The 26,666-nt window shown below is 26.5% G+C and overlaps 1 protein-coding gene across 1 annotated transcript in view; it reads right to left on the reverse strand.

The window, feature by feature from the left end:
- The window catches only part of LOC107167135 (N-acetylglucosamine transporter UNC93A), a 40,521-nt gene that overhangs the window by 12,256 nt on the left and 1,599 nt on the right, over nt 1–26,666 (reverse strand). Inside the window, exons 2-5 of the mRNA XM_015516045.2 lie at nt 18,740–19,015; nt 9,115–9,528; nt 4,488–4,734; nt 596–846 (exon numbers count right to left, since the gene is read on the reverse strand). Of these exons, the coding sequence (XP_015371531.1) occupies nt 596–846; nt 4,488–4,734; nt 9,115–9,528; nt 18,740–19,015 (1,188 nt within the window). The remainder of the gene's footprint in view (nt 1–595; nt 847–4,487; nt 4,735–9,114; nt 9,529–18,739; nt 19,016–26,666) is intronic.

The following is a 26,666-nucleotide window of genomic DNA, read 5'->3' on the forward strand; positions in this document are numbered from 1 at the left end:
TCACAAACTAGTCTTCTAAAATATTCGCATAATCCAGTGTCCCTACAACTTTTCGATCTTCCCCCCCCCCAAAAAAAAAAAAAATGTTTATATTTTTAATTATCCAATGTAATGACTAAATTTGTTTATTTTTTTTATACTATCATCCAATTTTAAAACTAAAGCAAATTGTCTGATCAAAGACGTGATAAGTGATGAGTGGTAACAGTTGACAGACATAAAATATAAAAATAATAAAAGTTTTTGTAAAGCCGTCAGTTTCTTCGATATGGACTTATATACTTAAGTTAAAATTTTGTTCGAGTAGGATGACAACTGGATTATGACTAATGAAAATTATAGAATTAATGATCAGCTAGCTTCTTTGCGTTGCAGAGATGAACTTTATTTGTCTGCTAATTTAAAATATTTAACAACTAACTAACTAACTTTAAATTACATATACATTTTAAGGTTATTCGTGATAATTTATCTTTTTTGGCTTTTACTCTCTTTTGTGAGCTATATAATATTAAAAATATATTATGTATGCAAATTATTGTGTGTGGTTACTGTATAATAAGCATAACTAATAACTATATATAGGAGTACTCACCTTGGAAAAATCGGAGTAGATAAATCCTTGTTCAAGTCCGATGAATAACGACAGAGGTGCGATGAGCTGAAGTTTGGTGTTGCGGAACGCATCGCGGACGGCCGCAAACGACCGGGCGCTGTCCGATTTTCGTTTTTCAGACGCGGACGCGTACACGAATAATCGGATGCGGGTCATAAAAGTCGCGGTAACAGCCACGCCAACAAAACAGCATCCGGCGAAGACGCTGGCTAACAGCTGCGTGGTTTTGCCTGTTAACGTGTACAACATACAGCTGATAGTAATTAGTGTCATAATAAGACGCGCAAGTAGATCTCTCTCAAAATGTTATTATACATTCATTTATTTTTTTGCGCATACATATTTGATTCTTCTTTTATTTTTAGATTCAGTGGAGTGATAAATGTTTTGGTTTTAATGTTTTATAATGATGTATGTGATGTATCTTTTTTTAAAGATATTTATAGTAAATTCTCCAAACTTCAACTTTGATGAAAAGTTCTGAAAAAACTCGGACCGCGCGCTCAGAATCGTTTTCACAATTTACATTGTTTTATGATTTATCAATTTATTATTAAATTTAAATTTGTTTTCAATGTTTCTCTATACAATTAAAATAATATAATCATTTTATGAGAATTTAATTTCAAACATATAAAAGGCAGTAAAATTTGAACGAAACATGACTGTTATCGAATCAGTTGAGCAATTTTTTTACGTATTAATATTTATTATTTGTATATTAGATATTTGTTAATTTATTACTATCAATGCTCTTAAGGTATATTTATATATGTTAATAATCTATATATAATATAAAATAAAATGTCCCCGGTTTAATAATTAATATTAATTTTTAAATTCTGAACGAAGTGATGAATGTATTGATTTTACAATGATGTGTGTTTTTTTTTTTTTTATGTTTGTTTTTGTGTCTGTGTACAGCATAACTAGTTGAAATAATGCTTCAATTTCAAACTTTGAGGGTGGTTTCCGGTGTAAAAGTGAATATCCTTGGTGCATTATACAGGTCAAAAGTAAACATTTTCCAGCAGTTTTCAAAAAAATCGAGAAAAACAAAAAAAAATGACAGAAAAACGGGAATTTTTACGCAAAACCAGTTTTCGACCAAAACGATATTTTTATATGGTTGCAATTCAAAAACTAATCACTGTAAATACTTGAAATTTTCACCAAATGTTAATGTTAGTGATATCTATATACAGTTTAATTTTCAAAAATTTTCGACTTTTTTGAGTTATTTATAGACCACTGAAATTTTCAATTTTTTTTTAAGTGTTGGTAAAAAATGTTGGATGACCAAAAAAACTTGAAAATTTAATATAAGGTTCCTTATGAGTTGTTATTATTGTAGCTAAAAAAAAATTAAAAATTGTTAGTCCCAATTTTTTTTATAAGCGTTTATACTTCAAATTTTTACGAAATCTGTCGAAAACGCGAAAATTTGCAAGTAATTTTGAAGTTGAAAATCATAAAATTGTTTGTGTTTATAACTAAAGATTAAAAATACAACACTAAGTTTTCCATAAGTTTTCCTTCAAGTAGCTATAGAGAAAACTTGAAGCATCATTATAGGAAAAATTTTAAGTGCATTTGAATTTTAAATTATTATGAAATAGCGTAACTACGATAACTATTTATCCTCAAACGATTTTAAATATTTGTTATTATTCAAAAAGTATATGTCGTAGATACTTGAAAATTTTACCACTTATTAAGATTGGAATTTTCTTTACACGATTTAATTTTTTAAATATTTTGACTTTTTTGAGATATTTATAGACAACTGAAATTTTCAATTTTTCTGAAATTTTTTTTTTGAAATGTCAATAAATTTTTTTGGCCCTATCAAAATACTTGAAAATTTAATACAAAGTTTCTCATAAGTTATTCTTATAGTGATTAAAAAATTATAAGAATACATAGGTACAATTTTAATTTTTACAAGCATTAAGCGTTTAGAGTTCAAATTTTCACGAAATCTGTCGAAAACGCGAAAATTTGCAAGTAAATTTAAGAACTAACCATGCCTTTTTCAAAATGCGTCCTAATTGAAAAATAAAATATTTGTTTCAAAATAGAATATATGACAATATTTAAATATAATATTTCTTAGAGACCTAGACCGACAAATCATCTCCATTCAGAATCGTTTTTCGTATACAATGATACCTATCGGCTATCATTGCATTCAAATCTAAGCTACCCTAGTCAGAGGTCCACCCCACCAACTAATGTACAGCAGAGCGACATCCACTTACCCGCTTTTTTTTGTTTAAATCGTTTAGTAAAATTAATAAAAACCTTACATTATTTCATAATAATACCATATTATTCAGTATGAAAAACAAATGATGATATTCAGTAGGTAATAGATATTCCTGTTCGATGAAACACGAGATACCTACGATAAATACATTTGATTATTAACTTTGTTCAAAAAAAACGATTTCGTCATTTTTTTATTGGTTTCTTTATTTATTTCTTAATTCTAATCTCTACATTTTTTTAAAATTTGAAATAAATTACAATTTACCAAACATAAGGATTCCAACTTTACCTATACCCCACTAGCAAAAAATATACACTCATCACAACTTCTGATTGTTGTTCATCAAAATAAAAATACATATTAAATTATAAAAATAATATCTGAGAGAAAAACTTAGTACCTACTTCAACATGAAAAATGCGAAGACGTTCAAATTACAGGGGGATACAGCTTGATAGTACTTTAGACTTGTAATATACGAGGTTGGTACACTTAACCTAACGATAATAATTATTTGACACTTTTGTGTTATGTATGTGAACTGCCTGCAGTAGTCTGTTACAAAAATTGTTACTGTAGCTAATGTACAATTGTCAACTGTATTATGTAATAAAGTATAAATTAATTATTAACATAAAGATGGTTAATTTATTATTATCTAAATACACATCTATTGTCTTACAGGCATTGTAAGACTTTTAGAGGCTCGCCTCGACATAGAGTACTGTTAAATTGTCGAATTAAATTTTAAATCAATGATAAATATGTATTTCAATATGAGTATAAGTGATGAATTTTCAAACGAAATGAACTACTGACGAAAATATCACAAAAGATAACATCGAATTGTTAAGATTATTGTCGGCAAATAAACAAATCGTAGAAAATATGTAATAGATACTTACGGAAAAACAGTATATTATGCATCTATTAACATTAAGTAATAAGGAATAGCCACAAAAGTAAAGATAGAATAATATGGTTGACGTGAAAATAGAGTTGCACGATATATATATATATATATATATATATGAACAATGCATGAATAATGAAATTATAATAGAAGATCAATGATAGTATATAATACATAGATCGTGTTCACACTGTTCGCAGGATATTTAGATCACCTATATGTGCGGTACGAAATGTTGAAAACGTGATGTACGACATCAAAAAGTGTGTGATAACTGAATCATAACATTTGGTATTAAATACACATTTTTATTATTATCAATGATTAAAACATTTTGTTTTTGTTTTAAATTATGGTTGTGAACCCCCCCCCCCCAATATGTATATATTATATTTATATACAATGTGCAGTCAGAACATTTGGATATTTTAGCCTTTGATATACACTCCAAAACTATTTATTACTATTTACTTATAACTATATTGTCTATATTATGACTGCAATATTGAATAAAGATAATATAATATGATTCGTAATCAAAACTTTAAGTCATGCATCTTTACTAACCCACAATGACGCCAGTGATGCGTCGTATTACCATATTTATGTTTCACAGTTTTAATATAAATTCATTATTTTTCGCCTCCAATTTCACACACTTCCGTAAAATATATCATCATACTTACATGGCAAGACCATGTGATTGCGAACGTCAACCAATGCGACCGTCTGATTGGACGAGAAGTTGGCGGTGGGCCCGAGTTTGATTTCCACCGTATTTACCAGCGGGCAGGCCACGCTGCCGCAAGTCCGATCAGTACCGGATCCACCGTCCCTGGCAAACATGGTTCCGAGGATGTCGTCTGTCCGCGTACCACTTATCATGTACGCGACAAACGCGTTTCCGGCGATCAAACCCACATCGTGCGCCACCTGCGTTTCACGGTAGCAATAAGTTGAATTGAATTTTATATTAAAATATATAGGTAGGTAGTAGGTACTATTGCCTATTGGTATCAAATTTAAAATGTAATTATATTAATTCGAGAAAACATAGTTCGCACAGATGTATAATTTTATAGTATAAAATATAATAATACTGTGCAAATATTAACGGCAATGATGTAAATTCAGATATTGTCAACATTTACTAGGCAGTTTCATTAAAAGCTAGACATTTAAGGAAATATTGATAATCTGTAATAATTTATATCATTGACTTAATAAATTAGACGAAATTCTAAATATATAATAATATATTGACAAGTCATTACCAGTATTTCCTGATAGTGTATAACAAATATAATATTACGATAATAGTGATAACGACAATGGTCATATTTATCTCTTATAATAATTTATAGCGATACATTAATATGATAAATGATAATAGGATGACACACCGTCGTTATTCATATGCAATGATTTATCTTTGAATTAAATTTTAATATAGGTACAACCGTTACCTATAGGTACAATATTACAACGAAATATTCGATGAAGAGGAACATACGTACACTCGATTACTATTGTGAAGCAGGATGGTTACTCAGTTACTCCTATTTTAATTTAGTTTTAAAAATTGTATTATTTTTAAGCATATATGAATTAATAGGACTGCCAATTCTTTCTATTCAATAGTATACTGTATACATATAGAAGTAATATAGTATTAAGTCATTTAATTTTGACAAAATTGATCAGAATTTCGGAAATAATATTAAAAGTATTACCGTTATACTATTACAAAGAATAATGGGATTTGGAGTAAAAATAAACTTAGAGCTTAGATGAAAATTAAATTTAATCAAAAAACCATTTTATTATAATGATATGAGATTCACACAGACAGTTGTGTTATTTCCTCTTATTCCCACAGTCCCACGCGTACATTTAACAACCTAACTCAATTAAATTCTAACCGTAACTAAGTAGCGTAGATGAACTTTCAAGGAGGGAGGGGGCTATTTAAATACTATATTACTTTATCAGCTATACAGGCCATAACCGTGATTAAACATCATCAATAAAAAAATCCTAGGGTGAGCCACTAATTCATGACCCTCTCAGTTACGCCGCTGCCATAGGTTAAGTAATTAAAATGTTACTAACTTACTGTATAATCCTCTAAAATATTACTTCGATAAAATTAAAAAGTAATCCCTAAAGGTCATAAATAAGACTTTCTATCTAGATTTGATTTCAGGTCAACGAGTGCAATAATATCAATCCAAATAAATCTATTTTTACAGTACTACGCAGTACGTAATTTTGTCCCACAAAGTGTGTGAAACAAAGATAATAAAACTTTGTGCGTAGTTCGCTCAAATCAAATGAAAAAGTAATAAGAAACCGAGAAGACAGGTTGCTATATTGGGAAAAAAAGTAATCTGATGGGCTATAAATTCAATAAGCGAATAAACTTAAGTCGTAAAATAATAATAAACATCTATGCGGAAAAACGTATACAATTGAAATACTAATATAGTCCGTTTAGTGAAGTATTCTGAATAATTGAACGAATTTCCTTAAACAATTTAAATTAAATTATTATTTTAACTTTAATTTATATTTTGTATATTTTATAAGATATTAATTTTCTTAATGTATGTAAATTATATGTGTAGTAGATAAAAGTGAAAAAAAATTTAAAATATATGTAATCAATTTTTCAAAATACAAAATATAAAAAAAGCGGGAAAGTGGATATCGCTCTGCTGTACAGTAGGTTGCAAGTGGATTACTGCAATGGATGGAATTAAATTTAAATCCCATGATATTATGTCATTGTATACGAAAAACGATTTTGAGCGGAAACGGTTTATCTGTCTAAGATATATTATAGATTATTATTACTTATAAAAATATTTGAATTTACGGTGGACATTTTTTATTTTTTTTTTTCTATAAAGGTACCTAGACAAACTAATAAGGAATATTAAATTAAATTTTCAAATCTTAGAAAAAGAAAATTTTTTATGAATTTCTATCTAATATAATTTTAACATTGTCGTAATTTTTACGTATTTAGTCAAAATTTGAACTTTGAATGCTTATAAAAAAAAAATCGTGCCTATGTATTTTTAATATTTTTCAACTGCTATTTAAACAATATGTTGGAAGCCTAATATTAAATTTTGAAGAGAAAAAAACGACCCTACCATATGTGAAATATGTGGTGTGGACTTCACAGTCAAACATAATATCATCATCGAATGCCAAAAATACGATGACACGAGGAAAAAACACCATATATCACAACAAATCGGAGAAGCGCTTGGACTGGACCACAAATCAATCATGAACATCCTACAATTTATAAAAGAAATTCAGCTATATAACCTAATTTAAGCCATACCATAACATAAGTAAACCACCTTTGTAAACTAATTTAAGTTAATGTCAAACTAATGGTCATAGGAGCCGATGTTTTTTAGATCAATAAAAAAAAAATTGAAGCTTTTTGGCCCAACCATTAAAATTTCATTGACATTGATAAAAAAAAAAAACTAAAAAAGTTGAAATTTGAATTTCTGGTGGACATTTTTTTTTTGTGATAAAGATTGACAAACTTGTAAGGAATCTTGTATTAAATTTTCAAATCTTAGATTTAAAAAGAAATTTTTTTATGAGTTTCTAGCTTAAAATAATTTGCGAATTTTTGTGATTTTTACGTATTTTGTCAAAATTCAAACTTTGAATGATTATAAAAAAAATGTTGACTGTGTATTTCTATTATTTTTCAACTGTTATTGTAACAATATGTTAAGAGCTCTGTATTAAATTTTCAAACTATTCTTCCTAACAAATACATTTTTATCGATATTAATTTATAGAAACTAATAATAATCGAAAATTGCATTTTATAATGCAATAATTCATATTGCATGGTGGATAAAATATACTTATTATACTATATAAACATCCAGTGAAAATATCATGTATCTATATGGTCATTTGTTTTAAAGCTACACCAAAAACTAAAATTGATTTTGTCAAAAACTGATTGTGCGTAAAAATTCCTGTTTTTTCCTTAATTTTTAGTTTGTTTATCCCAATTATTAAGAAAAATATTGGGATTTTTTTTTTACCCCCCAAAGTACCAACTAGATTCACTTTCTGATCGAACGAAGTACTAAAGTCGACTAAATTTAACACCTACAATATAATAATTAAGTAATCACTCATTACTTCGTGTAAATTAATCTTGTTGTAATATTTTTTCCTTTATTCAACACATCCAGCATATTTTTAATTAATCATCTTCTGTATTAAACTTCATTGCGATAAACTGTAAAGAATTCGAAATCCATAGACCATAATATATTAAAAACTCTATTTATATCTTTAGTCAAATCTAAACTTGGATATACCTAATTCAGTGGTTTAGTCTTCTTACTTAAATACGCAAATACAATGCATTAATAATTTTCAAAATCGGTTTCTTCATCTCATGCCTTTTAAATGTAATATTATACGTATACCAAGTTCGCATTATCAATCATTTCTATAAAACATTTAATATCTTGAATCCAACGCAAATAATGAACAAATTGATTGTTTTTAATTTTAATTTAAAATCAGATGATTCTTCCAATATTTATGTAAGAAACTTTTTGTATTTTGTACTTTATGTATTAAACTTATAGACTATAATTTTTAATTTTATTATAATGATTTCGGAATGTAGAAGTTAGTTTTTCCAAATGTTTATTTATACAATATTTCTGTATACTAAATTATTATTATTATTAATAATAATAATAATGTAATTTATAATTTAATCATGTACGGACTATAGTAACAATATGGATTATAAGGTATAACGATAACCAGAAAATTATCAATATACTTTGGATAATTATAGTATACTTGTATAATCTGTTGCATAATAAAATCTTTTAGTGTAAAGTATATTATAAGTCATATCTACTGGTTTACTTAAAATATATTTTCATTTCAAGTTTTAAATTCATCCTTACGTTTTCTATGTTTAGACTTTATATACCTTGAAAGCTTACACTCTAACAATCGAACGTCTTTATTGACATACTGGAATGTAAATCCTAGTTTAATATTTAGAATAATGGTTCATTGCCATTATGTGACAGGAACATCTTTTAACCATTTTATAAATGACGTAAAATTTAAATTTAAATACTAATATATAAAGGTGAGTAAAGAATCATGTTGTGTAAACCCATTAATATTTTAAGGTAGTTCGTCCAAAAAGTGAATCAACAGGTAGGTCACACACTACCAGCGTGACATACACAACAGTTATGCAGTTATAAGAGGTTATGAGCATCTCACCTGAAGTCCCCTGGCCAGATTCCTGGCCACTGCTTCTCGCCGACCATTGCCCTCGAGTTCGCACTCCTCTCGGTCGGACAGCACGTATGCCATTTTAGAAGCAAGCGCCATGAGCACAGCTGTCCGAGACGCCGTCCAGCACCCCAACCAGGCACCCATCAGAAAGTAACCGGGCACCAGTACCACCACCTTTGGGTATAGGTGTACGGTGACAAACGCAACGGATACCAAGTAACCGGCCACCAGACATGTCCTGGTGCCAAGCCGGTGGACGGCCGTCGGACCAAACAGTGCGCTCATCGCAGCCAAACTAAACATTGCAGACAGCAGGACAGAACCAATGTCCGTGGTGACTGTGGTGAACCCACCATTCTGCTTCAAATTGTCCGGCCACCACCAAGCGGAAATAGAACCCTAAAATATTTTTAAATATCAGTATCAAGTATATCATACACCACGGAATACAGTTTTGTAAGTAGCGTCTGTTAAGTAGGTAGTCTCGGTTATGAAATTAAATTTATCTAAGCCTTAGATTCTAATAACGTGAAATACAAAAAGTCATTATGAATAAGTACGTAAATACAACAAACTTAATTGACAATTGCAGATAAGTACCTACACAAATATTGCTATATTTTATTTGAGGTATTGAGGAGCTGATGAGCTGTTACAATAACGTAGAGAACAAAAATGGCATGACAATAACCAACACAATGTTAGTATGTTGATAGTAAAACAAAAATTAAAATTATCCTTATAAAATATGACGCGAGATAAGACGATAAGACGAGATCGTTATCCATTTAAATATTACGGTATCAAGATATCTTATTTTAAAACATTAAAAAGGAAAGTATTTAATAATATTTCTACAGAATATATTTTAAACGGATTTTCAAAAAGGCCGTAGGTTCTACTTTTTTAATTTTAATTTTTATTAGAGAGTATACAATCTATACACAAATGCATGTTACAATATATTAGAGAAACATGAATAAGGAAAGAAACCATCCAGTGATCGCACTTCCTTTTGCTTAAATATAATTTGATATATATATATTTTTATTTAATTAATTATTATTGTTTTTTTTTTCGTTAATCCTTAAGAAGATCTCTACACCAATTTCTTTTTAGCTGCATTGGGGGATTTCCAGGAATCGTACGAGTGGCTAGCCCAGATATTATTTTTTTTTTTTTAATACAAATAAACATATATCAAAATTTGATTGTTTTATTCACTTTGTTGTGAATGGTCTTATGGCGTGATGATCCCTATACATATTCGTATACCTCACATCTGGACAGGCCTGAGTAATAGTAATAATGTATGATACATTTTGTATCTATAAAATATGATATGAAAATCTGGTAAGATTTACAAAAAGAAAATGTTAGAAGAGAATTTCCACGATTCTATTTGGGATTACATTTTTTCATTCCCCCCTCAGCATTAAAACAATTTAAATTGCACCAATCAACAGTACAATAGAAGAACCTTACCGAAATAAACACACACTGATATGCGCATGTTGTTTTCGTGATGGCATTGTGTGACAGTGTTATTATACCTAGTATCTGCTTCAATAAATTATTATATACGATAACAATATAAATTGAGTTCCGATGTTATTACCATAAATCATAACATGAACACGCGCCATCGACACGTAAAAGCTCGATTTATTGAGTAATATTATACCTATGTTATATGTATTTATATATATATATAAGCAAATACAATAATACAATATATATGATAATATTGCGTATAATAATTACTATCCGCACCACAACGGTGCTATATTAAAACGCGGGTCGCTGGCACAACGTCGAAGTTTATAATAATAAGGCCGAACGTTGCATAATCAAACGTGACTGTTCTTACATATTAGGTGATAAATATTGTTGTTAACGAAACCACCGATATTAACTATGTTATTGTTCAATGTGTACCATTACAGTTTTAGAAGATACCTTAAGGCATTAGTAACATTATTATAAATATTATTATATAAAATATTGTTATGAACGATCTACGTTAGATATGTTTAATATATGTCATTACATAAATACATATTATCCCGAAATTATGATTTTAAATTATTAAATTTTGTTTTGCAGACATCGAAACACAATAGCTACATTCTTTCTTGACACATAATAATAAATTAATATACCTAAATATTACGTTTAATATAAAAATCAATAGTATATAGGTGCTCTCCACCATAGTCTAGAGTTGAAACGCCATAGTTCATCATTTATTTAAATTATAAAATGTTTTTGCCTATATTTGCAGCTTCAGAGTCATCGTCTGATGCGTTTTTACTGTTAAATGGGACTCAGCAATCAAGTTTTATAATTTCACTATCGTGTTCAGAAAAGAAGTAAAATTATATTTTTATAATCAGTAAAATTCTTCAACTGAGTGGCAAATTTAATTTTTCAGAGGCTTTAATTAATATGAATTTTTTAGTATAAGTATATTCTTCATAACATAGGAGCTTATGTTGAAAATTAATTAATAGGGCTAAATTGAAGAAAAGTCTAACCAAACAATGAAATGTACCAGCAAGAGATCAAGAGAATATTATAGATGTCCTATTTTCATTTCTAGATTATCTTGTAAATAGTATATCCAAATAATTTTTAAAGCACAAAGATGATATTATTAACATTTTTAAATGCCTCCTTTCAACTGAAAAATATTGATAATCAAGCAGAAAAATCACAGAATTTAAATCTTTTAGAATTTTATAAAAATAATATACCTCAAAATTATTTTAGCTTGAAGTAGTATTTATTAAAATCCAAAGTGCAAAAAGTAATATTCAAATATAATTATACAATTATTTCGTAATTGCATAAAATCTCGTACTTTTACACCAGTCTCCTGTCGTTTTTTGCACATATTTAAAATAAATATTATTACTATTTAATCGTAATATATAATATATGAATTATTAATTTATTTCACCATTACTTTAAGCCATAATAACGAAGATGATTATATTACTATAAAGTCCTGCAGATCTTAATAGTGTGCAGGAGATATGAGGAATATCGATTCCAAACCCAAAATTCAGTATAATATTGCGTATTCTGATATTTTTTATGAGGTCCTCGATTTATTTAAAGCTGATAAAAATAACATTACGTTACATTAAGTTTGCTAATATGAAATAAATAAATAGATAGTATAATTATTATTCTGCGGGATCACTGCATTCATTTTTTACCTATAGACTCTCCCGGATTCAATATCCTACGCTTATTATTATTGGTTAATAGTAATACATAATAATATCTTGCGAATGCGTTTAAAACATTATTATTATACTACTTACAAATAATATTGATATAATTTAGTCGAGATTTACTTTTTAAGTACAAAACTTCATTTATTCAATATTAGATTCAATTTTAGATCACGGAGTGTTTGTATTATATAAAGATAACACTAAATAAAAAAATTAGGTATACACTTCCATTAAATAATCTTATTTTATACTTAATTGTCATTAGTTTTTAATTAAAATGTAATTTAACCATAATAAGTCTCCATAATCTTAATAAATAGTATCAAAATGTATGTATAATGTTCAAAACATTGCAATTTAATATATATATTATACAGTATAGAAATATTAGTGAATGTCTTATATAAAATTAATAATGACTAATGAATGTAAAATCTTCAACAAAATCAAGATTAATCGCTGTTTTTAAATTTGTAAATATAAGAAGATTAAAATAACAACTTTAGGTAATAAATCATAATATGTACAGATATATGTTAAAAATATAATACACATTCAAGGATTAAAAATCTATGTTTCAATCGTCAATCAATAAATTTATTTAGAAAAATGTCAACAAGGTGATTGAAAAGTAACTTTATATACACACGTATGTAAAAAATTAAATTGCATAAAATAATTTTAACTTCTTTAATAACTTAAAATATTTGTAAAAACTTAAAAATAATTTGTTAGTTTAAATCCAAAACCATTGTATGATCGAATAAAAATGTTCAGAATCATATAGCATTAATAGTTAAAGTTGTATTAAAATAATAAAGAGCTTCAAAATTCATAACGATGATAAAATTTTATATCAAAATATATATATGAAGATTTTATAAATAGGCACGCAAATATAAGTATTTTATATTATTTTATAGTTTTGAAAAAAATACCAAATATCTATAAGACAATAACAATACAATATGATTTCATGGCTCCTGCAGAATATACATTTTCTTATTTTAAGTTGGGGTATTTATTTTATAATTTTATAAAACCATAATGCATTAGATATTTTCAATCTAAATTTTATTCGAAACATAAATTCGTTATCAAACTGAAAGTATTGACAATATTATATAATTAAGATCAAAATATTAAATAGGTACAACCTATTTTAGTTGACAACAGCCAGAAAACCTACAAGACTTTCAGAATTTGTGTAAAGTGAAGAACTTATATACAAATTATGATAACTAATCAATTTTTATTTAATGTTTCATAATAACATTAATAACGCATAACTTCACATCAGAGACACTGGTTGTATATGATACACAGTGCTAAACCAGTAAATTATAAAACATTAAATCTATTATTTAATACATACCTAATTACTTTTTTAAATTATTAAAATACTTAAATAATTGATATTCGTGATTATTTAAAAAAAATAATAGTTTGATTAATACTACATTATACACTGATATATAATAAAGTAATCTACTCTTAAGATTTACGGCGTCATAATATTAGTTCTCAGTTCTTTCAAATATAATACCATTGATCGACTAAGATTAAAATTATATTCACGTTCATCAGTTTCTTAGACTGCAGTTTGCTCAATTTATTGAAAATCATTGAAGATACATGTGTTAATTTAATTTTTTAAGTAGTTTTTTTAGCCTTTTTAATAATGTATATCGAGACTAAAATTTCTGTTTCTGGCACTTTTTTTTTTTTGAACTTTCAATACTACTGAAACTATCAAGTAGGTGAGAGAAGTGGTCATTTATTTCTTCAGTTTTTTCTTTAAATCATTGTTACTTATCAAGTGATCAGGATTGCGAAAATTCTACTCATAGTTTATACATTGCTGAAACATTTTTATTTGAGACTATTGCAACTTTTCAGTATTATAAATGTATACTAATAATGTAAAACGGTTAAAAACAAAATTAGATTTGTAGATTTGTAACGATATTAAAATCTAGGAATATATTTAATTGTATAAGACCCTTTCTGACTACAAAAATCATAACAATTAAAATTATCGGATCGTACATATATCACTATTTGTGTGTTTGTTTTTTTTTTGTTTGAAGCCACAGTACGTATCAAACTGTCGAGAGACTTTCAAGCGAATCAAAAACATCCTATAAATATATACAGGATCCTTCAAATTTTTTTTCTTTTTATTAAATAAAACAAAAAACATTGTTATATCTACTACCTTTAAGCAGAGCTTGAGTTGGTAGTAGAGAGTTACATGTTACAACTTAGATTATATACATATATTAATTACTAATTACAGCAGAAAATTGATTAAATCGACATTCGACATTTAATTAAACATAATAGAGGAAGTACAAAAATAATGAAATTAATAACATACTCTATACATACATAATATTTAGACATTCCTTAAAAGCTAGAGATTATATTTCTTGTAGAAGCCAATTGTAGATTATTATTTTATGATTAGATTTAGGATTGTATCTTATAGTTTTCTTGATAGCGAAAGGCATTACATTGAAGAAAGTTGGTCCTAAATAGTCAACGAATCTTTGTCCAAAAGTTTTATTAGTGTAATTATTTGAGATGTCATATGTTCTATTACGTTTTGAATATACAATATCATTTATAGGAGTATTTTTAATAAGAAACATGATCGCGAATTTATATAATATAATAAAAATTGTGAGGATCTAGTTAGAAATACATTCTTAGTATGTGTACAAATAATGTGAAATAGATCAAAAACGTTATTGGCATCAATTCAATCACGCTATGATAAATATTTTTTTCTTGCTTTTATTACTTTCATTACAGGGTTATTTACTATAAAAATCAATACTAGCCAGTCAGTCGACAATATTGAAATTCTGAAAAACAGGTCAACAAAGTACTCTATATAAATTCTAAATAATATGAAGGTTTTTGTGAAACCTTACTGCTTATACTTTATAATAGCAGAGGTTTCTGAAAGGAAAAAAGCTATTAGTTTTTACATCCATTTTTTCTATCTACTCTTTAACATCAAAAATACCTATTAAAAGAAAACACTAGTACGTGTTTAGCATTAAGTGCTCTGATTTATACTCGTATTTCGTTTTTAAGGTACATTTTATTTTATTTCGTATAATAATCAATATACTTTTCAGTGCACATGTGATAATAGTTTCTGTTTTTATTTTTATTTACTTGAATTCTAAATATCTACGAGAGAACATTATTGCATTCGATATATTATTATTATCTGATTTCTATAGGTTACAAAATGAAACATATATCAGTATAATAATATAATATTTATAAAACTTAACTTGATCATGTACGATCGGAATATGAAATATATTTTTAAGCGGAATTTACTAGTATATTTTTTATCCATTACGTATTGGATGAAAAAACCAATTAGATATACTCATAGTCCATAGATATAAAAAACACCTAGATAGACGTCTCTTTTTTATCATTGAAGTCGACCGCCATTTACAAAGCAGGCAATGTTTACAAGATAATATTATCAGTTATCACAGTAACAGTAAATTCAATTTATCAACCAAATTATGTAGACTGAAATTTGAATTCAAAATAATTCAAAATATTATATTAATTGTTGCATACCTAACATACTATAACATCCAATTACTTTATTGATTTATAGCAGAGTTTAAAGAATTAATATGGATATTATGCTTAGAGAATGTTGTCTATTATGCATAGGTTTCAAAATGAAAAATAAATAAGTTTTAAAATGTAGTATGTATACATAAGAACGCAACTTTACTCAGTCGGAAACGATTAAGTATATAATAATGTACGAGTATATAAAAGTATTTAATAATACATAATAGTACAAAATGCTATAAAGTGCAAATAGTTTTGAAAAATACGCAAATCATAATAATTTAATATTCATATGGTAATTATATGTATATGTATACTATATACATTATACATATAGTATTGTGTTATCACTATTCTAATGATAAGAATAAATGTAAACATTGTCTACTTTGTAAATAGCGGCCAACTTTAATATCGACTACAATATTGTAGTATTAAGACGACTATCTAGTTGTTGTATATATCTATGCGCATGCCAGACAGGATAAGTATCATATTTAAACATTAACACAATTTATCCGATACATTTCTTTTTTAGTAGAATTGGGTTTAGGTATTGTTATAGAATCTGTGGAAAACAATATAATGAAATCTAATTTAACAACTAATGAGTTTATTATAGGGCATGATGAACACAGTCTTGTCTGATTCACAAAAATACTCATTAGTTTTTATATTTGTCTCTTTTTTTTTTATTCTTTTTCAGTCTACCAACTAGCTATTATATAATAGAACTTGCGTATGCTATAAAAGGGAATCACAGGTAATTAGGTTTATACTATCTAGAGAAAAGGTTCGTATTCTTGAGACTATGGTAAAACTCGATTTCGCAAATTTACGTCTTTGAAAACACAATTACATATACTATTTACATTCAAATAACAAAAGAATCTTTTGCATAAAACTACTAAAAACTTGTATGGGCATAAATAGACTTCAATTTTGTCAAAATCATAAGCAAATTTCATATTTTTTTCCAACCTTAAGAGAAATCATGCAATATTCTAAGGACAAAAATTAATATTTTTTTGCTAAATAATCAATATTTTAACATTGTCATTTAATTAAACTTAAAAAAAATTATTGAAATCACAAATTTAAAAATAGTTATTTATCTATGTAATTATTATTTTACATGTAACCATATAGTTCAAAATAAAATTAATTAGACGTACAGAATTATAAAAATGGTACTATACGCGCACCATAATATGCAAAAATATTCTAAACATTTCCTTTTGATTATGGTTTTTATCGAAAGAAAATTAATTAGGGTTTTGTTTCGTAGGTTTTATTTTGAAAAAATAATTAAAATAATTATTTGTTTTTATTACCATTTCAATTTTAAATACGCACATTAATTACTACATTACTCGTATGACTAAACAGTAAATAAACTGTTCGGATTACAGTTATTCAATAATATTTTCAATACCCAAATATATTTATATCTAATTATAACAATATTCAATCCTAAGATATGGATTTGTACAATTGAAGTTATTCAAAAAGAAAATTATAATTAATGAAACTAGTTAAATTGATTTTTAGACACCTTCATACTATGAAAATAAGTAGATATCAATACATTTATATATAAAATAATAAGAATAAATCTTATAATTAAAAATTATGTTTTTACTTTGTCTATAAATGTACACTCATTTTATACATTTACCAGATAATTAGTACGTATAATCCAGTAATCCAATAACAAAAGCAGTAATATCAGAAATACTCTTTTTACAGTTTATTGTTTATTAAATTGCTACAAATACACAACTTAATAAACATAATTTGAAAATTGGCTATTAATAATTAATCAACAATACAATAACAATTTCAGACAAAATATTATAAAAACAAACATATTATATACATTTATTCAGGTAAGTGGATTGAGCATCGAAAATATATTGAATGTCCTATCATATTTGATACCACTTGGTATTTTTGGATGCTCATTTAAAGTTATTAGTTGTCCAAACCCAAAAGTAAAACCACATCCATGTTAAAACAAAACTTTAATATTATAATGCCATAAATCAATTACAAAGCAATAAAACATTTTACAGTGTAGACCTTCAATGCATATATGTACCTATATCACCTATACAATACGCCGCATCACATAATATTATGTTTAAAAACAACGTGATACCTACGACCAAGTGTACAAAATATTGAAATCTTTTAATTACTCGATGGAAAAGAGCAATGGAAAATTATTTTTATATTAAATAAATAAAATAATAATAATAATAATATTATTATTTATTAACATCGCATTCGAAACATTTTTTGCATGAGGAAATGTGTTTCTCGATAAAAGAAATATAATAAATATTCTTAAATATCTGCACTATAATACAAAAGTGAGTAGGAATTGTGTTCTAGACTTTTTCGCTTATGATATGATACTATGATTGAGACACATTAAATTTGGAAATATAATTGCATGTTAAAAATAATTGAATTTAATCAGTAGTTGTTCAAAAATGCTTCATGAAAACAAAATATAGTAACATATATTATAGTCTATGATGAAATTACTTATACTTTAAGTGACCTAGATAAGTGTTGTGACTCGCGTTTTCTGTCATGCAAGTTAGATATAAAGTACATAATATTATGATGAGTATTGTAGACAATATTCGAGCTTGCATTATAAAACGTTAAATATTTTTTAAGCGTATTTTGTGTTGGTAAATTAATATAATATAACAATATAAGATAGGTACACTGACCTGTAATGCCATGAACGGAACCAATGCAGCAGCTGCCGCGCCGTGTCCAAGGCACAGAGTGACGTAGTTTCGGCACAACAGTCTCCGGCTGTATACTGGACCCATGTTGGATGGAGTCGTTCGGACTACTTCGATGAGACGGCGCACTGACGAGGCTCCAGCTGAGCTTGACAGCGAGTCGCGTCTCTTGCCGCTCGCCGAAGACGCGTTGGCAACGGACACTTGACGGTGCGTGGTGGATAATGTTGACCTGAGTGACGTCGGTGAAAACGGTTTCTGCAGCACATATTATATGATATGCGTGAAAACAATAAAAATAGAAATATATAAGACTCTATTATACACAAGATGTTTGAAGTGGACACCTCGTCCACCTCGGCACATAATATATTTGATAACAGCGGAGGGCCAAAAACTTTAAAAAATGTAATACATTTTAAAAGTAAATTATTCTAATAAATTCCAATAACCACACATATGTTCATAGTGTATAAATATATATAGTAATACAATTTTACATTAAATATTAAAACAATATCTTAAATCTTAATTAATTTAATTATTTTAATGAGCAATCACCCATTTAATATTATTTATTCCCATTTACCAGTATTATGTATACGCTATAATAATTAATCACATCATTTGATTATTATAAATGTATAATATTGCATATTTGAAGGTTTTCTTATGTTTTAATGAATAGAAAAGGGAAAAAATAGTTATTTGGTAATTGAATAATTTTGGTTTGTTGGAAAAAAACATAAACAGATAACTAAAAATCTTATAGACTTTCCCATCTGAAAAGAATATTTCGTTTTAGATGTACATATTTAATCAGCTTGCTAAATATTGTAAATGTTTATTTTTGATAGATTATCTAATTACTTTTTGAAAACTGAAAACTGAAAATGTTCATGCATATTATGGTCAGTATAAAACATATAATATTATGTTACACCGGCAATGATGATTATTTATTTAATAAGTTATTATTATATATTTCCTATAGAAAATGTGTAAAATAAATTGATACTCTACTACTGAGTTAACTAAAATGTATTATTTACTACTGTGTTGATATACTCTATTGATAGTTCTTATAATTATAAACATTAGCCTAAGAAGCATTTAAATGTTTAAAGTTACATAGTAAGCAATGTTAATAGTAAATTTATGAACGTATATTTTCATGCAATTTTTTTATACCTTTATAATTTTCAATTAGATAAAGTCTATATGAGCACGTCTAGCTCAATCTTTGCACACATATTATACTATAAAATTGGTTATTATTAACATTTATAATGTGCCATAAAATACGTTAACAACATTTACGTGTCGTTAACACATAGTGTATCTATTATAGAATAGAAAAGTATCGAATATACCTAATATTTTTTCTATTATTTCTTTTATGACAATTTTTGAGTAAATTTTTACTCTCGTCTGATTTTCGCAAGAATTATTTTGCACAGTACTAACCAATACATTTTAAAGTATTCAATTTTTTCAAATTTTTCAATCCAGTCTTTTAATCATATTTTGCTAAGATTTAGTATGGATTTTAATCGAAATGCGTCAAACATTTAACAATGCAAATATGTCATTTATTAGTAAAATCACAATGTCCATAATGATTTTCTGCGTAAAAAATCTGTTATGTGAACTAAACTTAAGTATTTGTGATATTATTTGAAAATAGTTTAAAATCAAAGGCTGAGTATAATCAAAGTCAAAGTTCCTTTGAGTGGGCCAATACAATAGTCTATACGACTATAATAGATGTTGAAGAGTGATGACATTAAGTTAATAACATCATAAGTGGCTGCTGAAAACAAGCAAAAACTAACCAATGACCAGCGTTTTTAAGTATCCTACAATTATAAGAACAAAATTGAACTTTTCATATGACATATCCACACACATCTCTTTATGGACCTCTGTTTGATTGTCCAGTTGAGTATATACGTATTATCGGTATGATTTTCATCGGACATTATTGATTAATTGAACACTGAGAAAATAAAGTGGCCACATTTCTACAGTTTAAAACAGAGTATGATGACGAAACACTGAAGTAGAATGTATACAGACTACTTGGCACAATATTATTATAATTATCTTATGGACATTTATAAACTTATTCATTTTTATGATTTTTGTAATTTAAAAATTTCGAAAAAATTAATAACAATTAACAAGTAATATTAGGTAAACATTTATAAACGCAAACAAAAATGGTATTAAAATTATTAAATCATCCAATAGAAACTCTCGATAGCAAGAACTGCCCGACATTAACTTTCATTATATAATATTGATCAAGCACGCTTGTCACCTCACTTGTTATCTCATTGGTAATAATAAATTGCTGAAGTATAATTATGAAGATAAATATTTATATAAGCTGTGTAAGTATAAAAATGTTTTATATTATATAGTTTACATTGTATGTAAAAATAATATAATGTATGATGAGTTTTGAAACATATTACGAGATTGCATCCTTGCAAACAAAAATTTTTAAACTATTTACTATCTTTTTCAAAATATATTCTTAATGAAAAGAGATAACTATTTTAAAAGCATTGTGGACTTAGATAGTATCATCGGACCATAGGGATTTCAAAAATGTAAGAGTGCATATCATATGCTAATATTATGAAGTATGTAATTCATTAATTCAACATGCTATAGTAGTTAACTATCTAAAAATAAATTTTGCTAATAATCAGTTTAGTAGTATAAAACAATTAACCCTTTTTTTGCACTTCTTAAAAGCTAAAAATCATTACTGATCATAATTCCTAGTCAATATTTATATTTTTAAAACACTTATTATATTTTTTTTTAGCGTTTTCAAAAATGAATAGAAAATATTCCTAGGTACCTAAAACATACAATTTTATTATTTCGTTGAAAATAATAAATTCATTATTGACAATATGTACCTAATTATCATCATTCCCAGTAACATATTATAGCAGTGACATTTGAATTGAGAGCTTGTACAGAACGTATATAATAGCAAACGCTGTACTATGAAATCACTGGCATATTAGGCATACATTTTATATTTAAATTCGTTTTATCCAAAATTGCGATTATCTAGCGTTATACGCATTCATAGCTCAGTCTAATTAAAAATATAATTGCAGATACTAAGAAGCGTACGGTGTGTTTATACTTCATAATATAATAAACCTATAGAGTATACGATATAAGTATAAATATATTAAAAAATAATTGTTTTTAATATGAGTAGGTACTGACACTTTTTATTTTTATTCCAGATAATTGAATAAAATAAAAAATAAATTAGATTTGAATTCACTAAATGGTAATACATATTAAGAATATCGTATTGTCAGCGTGTATACTTTTATAGTTTTATAACATTTGTGTAATCATGAAAACTTCACATAAAATATATAAAACGTTTCAACGTTTCTAGTACCTAATATTTTATATTGCAGTTTTATTTTTCTCATAATTCTTATGTTTATTACATTGTGTAATATATTGTACGGTGTCACTCATAGGTATATCATATCAGTGGCATACACTTGGTAATTTTTCACTGGACGTAAATAAATATAAAATTAAATGAATAAAAATTAAAAACTATTCTTATTTTTTTTTTCATAATATATCTGTTAAAAAACGAAAATTAAAGATACACCAACTGCAATGTGCCGTCGCCACTAAGTTATTATTATAGATATCATATATTTGAAATGTCATTCCATAATATAAAAACGCATTTTATTGTAAAGTTTACTGACTAAAAATAATGAAATAAGTAAGTGAAATTAGTTGGAGATTAATTGAAACGCAAAAATGAGGATCGACAATCGACGAATGTTTATATAGATCTGTATTATACTGCCCATCGGTACCTATAGGACTGTTCAATTATCAAGCTATTGGAATTGGACAACTACATTATTTAAGAAGAGTAAAAACTTATTTGAGAAATACTATAAAATAGGTAAACAGTTTTTTGTCGTATATATTTTGAACCCGTATTAACCCGTAGATATATATTTCATTTTATGCTGGAAAATAATTATTTACACAGGACGGATTAATGGATTTACCAAGTTGTCAGTATATCGGGCTGTCTTTAACTCCTAAAGAGGTCTTTTATGAGTTGGAGCGAAAACCCAGGAAATTAGACATCGTCTTTAAATAATATTTTTTTGATGCATATGTGTAGGTGTAATTTTTTAATTTAGCTCCTCCCACCCTCCCCCCTCTTTTATAATATCTGTGTACGCCACTGTGTCATATATGCGTACACATATTGTATGTGTAAGTACTAGATTTATATTATGTTGGTATCACAGTCTAGTATAATAAACGATATCAAGATTAATACAACAAAACCAGCAATATTTCTATTAAATAATAATAAAATATTAAATAACATTACCGTCTGTTTAATAAATATAATGGTCAGTAATCAGTATACCATAAAATATTTAAGTTTAATTTTTGATTAAAATCTCAAAGCAATATGATAACTAGATTTGAATCTTGAATTCAGTACAAATAATAACTAAAACATTTAAGCGACTAAGCCGACGCTTAGTTATATTATTAATATTTTAAATATTATAAATGCTAAATCTTTTAGTAGATATGAACTGCAGTCAAGTTCAAATGTCAAAGACAATATTAAAATATTATAAGTGACCAACAAGAAAAATATTCAAATCGCAACAAATTAATAGATAGGTAACTCAAATAGTAAATAATAAAGTGTACCTACAAGTGCTACAACTAAACTTAATAGAACAGTTTAAAATGATTGAATAGGTACTTATTGCGATGATGTGGACCTATTCACTTACCATTCAGATTAGTCAAATTTATGACAATTCTTGTATAAGCTAAAAGCTATAACAATAATGACTCGTGTCTAAAATGAATTCTAAAATAGTAATTTTTCGAAATTGTATTTAATTAGAAATGTCAAGTCATAATATTTTAATTACGTATTAATTTATTATAAAAGTAATTTAATAAGTCTATGTTTATTTAAATATAAAATATTACGATTTCAAAATTGTAAATATAAAAAAAAAAATCAAAAGATATATTTTCATTACGTCAGTTTTTGTACACTTGAAACTCGTATACTGATACATTGCTTACTGCTACTTCAAGCTCATATATTAATTATTATGTTTACTGAGGCTTAAGGATACATACGTTAACCACGTAGGTTAGCCTTAAGTTTAGATGACCAATTGTCAGGAAAACTTTATAAATAAAAAATATTAAAAAAACCACGTAGGTAACATAAGTTGACATAATAATGATTTTTATCAAATAACTTTCGCACTATATTAATTGATATTATGTAATTTATATTATTATACAACTGATCACTAATTCATGCCTGCTAATAGTAAAACTATTTACTTAGTCGTGGATCGAGGAATATATCAAGGATATAATTGTATATTATACTGTATTAAATATATAACACAATATAATAATATAGAGTGTCTTTCGATTTCAGTCTCTAAATTATTATACAATCACTTCACTGTTCCCAAGAACCATTAGCTATCAGCTAAGCTTATATTATTAAAAGTACTTATATTATTTGCGTCGTTGTTGTGGTGATAATGTGAAATATTTAAGTGTCGTCAAATGATCATTTTATCTTGACATGATGTTTATATCCAGATGGAACAGCCACGGTAGGTTTTAATAACTGCTACATTCCATAACTATTGGTACTTTTGACTGAGCTAAGCAACATAAATGACTTTGAAACTTTGAGCTTCCAGTGAATTAAATCGTAAATCAAAACTGGAAAAACGTACCTACCTATTCATATTACAGTAGAAAAACAGTTTGTTGTATTGATTTGGTATGATATTTGTATATTTAATCACGATACTAAGTAGTTACTCAAAAAAGATTATTTAAAATAAAAAAAAATAAAAATAATAATAATAAATATCATAAAAGAATTGAAAATTGTTGAAAACATACAGGCTACATAACTTTTTAAATGACAATTATATTACTTGGAGTATACGACGTCAATCATCAATGGATAGAAAATTTAATATTTTGATAGCATTACAGAACATAGTGCTTTCAAGTTTAATTTGCATTAATATGTAGATTATCCAAATCCTTTGAAGAAAATTCACAACTACGCGTTTACGCAAAAGCAAAATACATAATTTATTTAAAAAATGGTCAGGTAGTCAGCAGTAAGTCTTATATATTTTTTTTATTGGGGGTATTGAGGCTTCGATAACAAGGGTCGAACCTGAGAATTAACTACTTTCTCTAATAGCTATTCGTTGATTAATAACGATATTAATTTGTTTTCAATCATAATAATATAATAGTTTTTACACCAAGCTGTAGTAAAAAAACTGTTCGTAAACTTAAATCATTAAAATAATTGAATACTCATATTTTATCATACATTTAATAATTTAAGATAAAAATAAGAATTATGTTATACAAATTATCGCTGAAATAATTTCAGTCGTTATCTTTTATGAACACATTTAAAACAAATAGTTACATTAATAATATTATAAATTACAATTTAAATAAAAAAATTATAGCTATGGAATGAACAATGAATATTGTAAAAACTTATATGACCCACGCACGGTTAGGTTTTACCTACCAATAAACAAAAATAATAATATTACACGTTTTATTATAAGATCATAATATTTCGTTTCCAATCGAGTTATCATAACAGTTCTGCAAATGAGATTCAATTTCACAAATGGATTTAAAATGTTTATTAAGTGTATAATATGTACGTGAATTATTATGCTTGCTCTAAGGTTTCTAATGTTTGTATAGTGTATACATTAGTCAGTAAAACTATACATTATACAATTTATACTTATTATTATTTATTATTATGTATCTTGTATTCTTGTACATTGTGCATGGTTAAACATAATGACGTGTTAGTGTAAATGTTATAGTAAATATTTATTTTTATTGAACAATATAAACCAAGTTCAGTCAAAATTAATGTTGATAACTCGTACTTTGTACATTATACACCTACTTGTACACTTGTTCATTGTAAAATGAAATTACTTTTAAGGTGAATTCTATGTTTATTTTACAAACATTTGCATAAAATTATAACATTCAACTACAAAATGATAATACAGTTTTTTTACAACCCAACAACAAATTGTTTGAGTTAGAGTTATACACTTTATATTAGGTATATACAATATATATATTATATATACAATACATACCTACTTATATGCTACAGGCAAAACATAAAAATTACCGGCAAAACACTAAATGCCCAGGATAAGTACTTTAAGCCAAAACGTCATGTCGGAAAAATCCAAAGGCTGTAGTATCTACTACTACCCCTGTCATAAATGTAGGTAATTTCATCGCACTGCAGTAATTTTGATTGATATACCCTTACAGAATTATTTTAAAACAAAAGTTTAATCGTTTTCAAAAATTATTTAATAAAATTAATAATTATATTTATTTTAAATAATATCTATACTTAGAATGTGCAATTAATTGTTAAAATCATTTTTAAAACCAATAGGAAAACTCGACATATTAACAATATCTTTCATATTTAGGTATATTTTACATATACTTAAACCGACATTTTTCGGCATAGTTTTCGTATATCATTTCTATCGAGTGCTTATTGACTATAACGATAATCGTTAAAATGTGCCTGTTATCCAATGGTTTATGCTTAAAAATATCTTCAATATAGTATACAGCTCTTCCAAAACTAATACTAATCAACACGTTCATGCATAAATAAAATTAAAAAAATTAAATCTTGAATCGATTAACGTATAAGTACCTATACAACAGAATAAATTAAGTTCTAAAAACGATATTCGATAAGTACACTATTTTTAATCATATA

Source organism: Diuraphis noxia, unplaced genomic scaffold, assembly GCF_037042655.1.
Source record: "Diuraphis noxia isolate RWA-SAM2 unplaced genomic scaffold, SU_Dnox_SAM2 contig0004, whole genome shotgun sequence".
Taxonomy (NCBI): Eukaryota; Metazoa; Arthropoda; class Insecta; order Hemiptera; family Aphididae; genus Diuraphis; species Diuraphis noxia.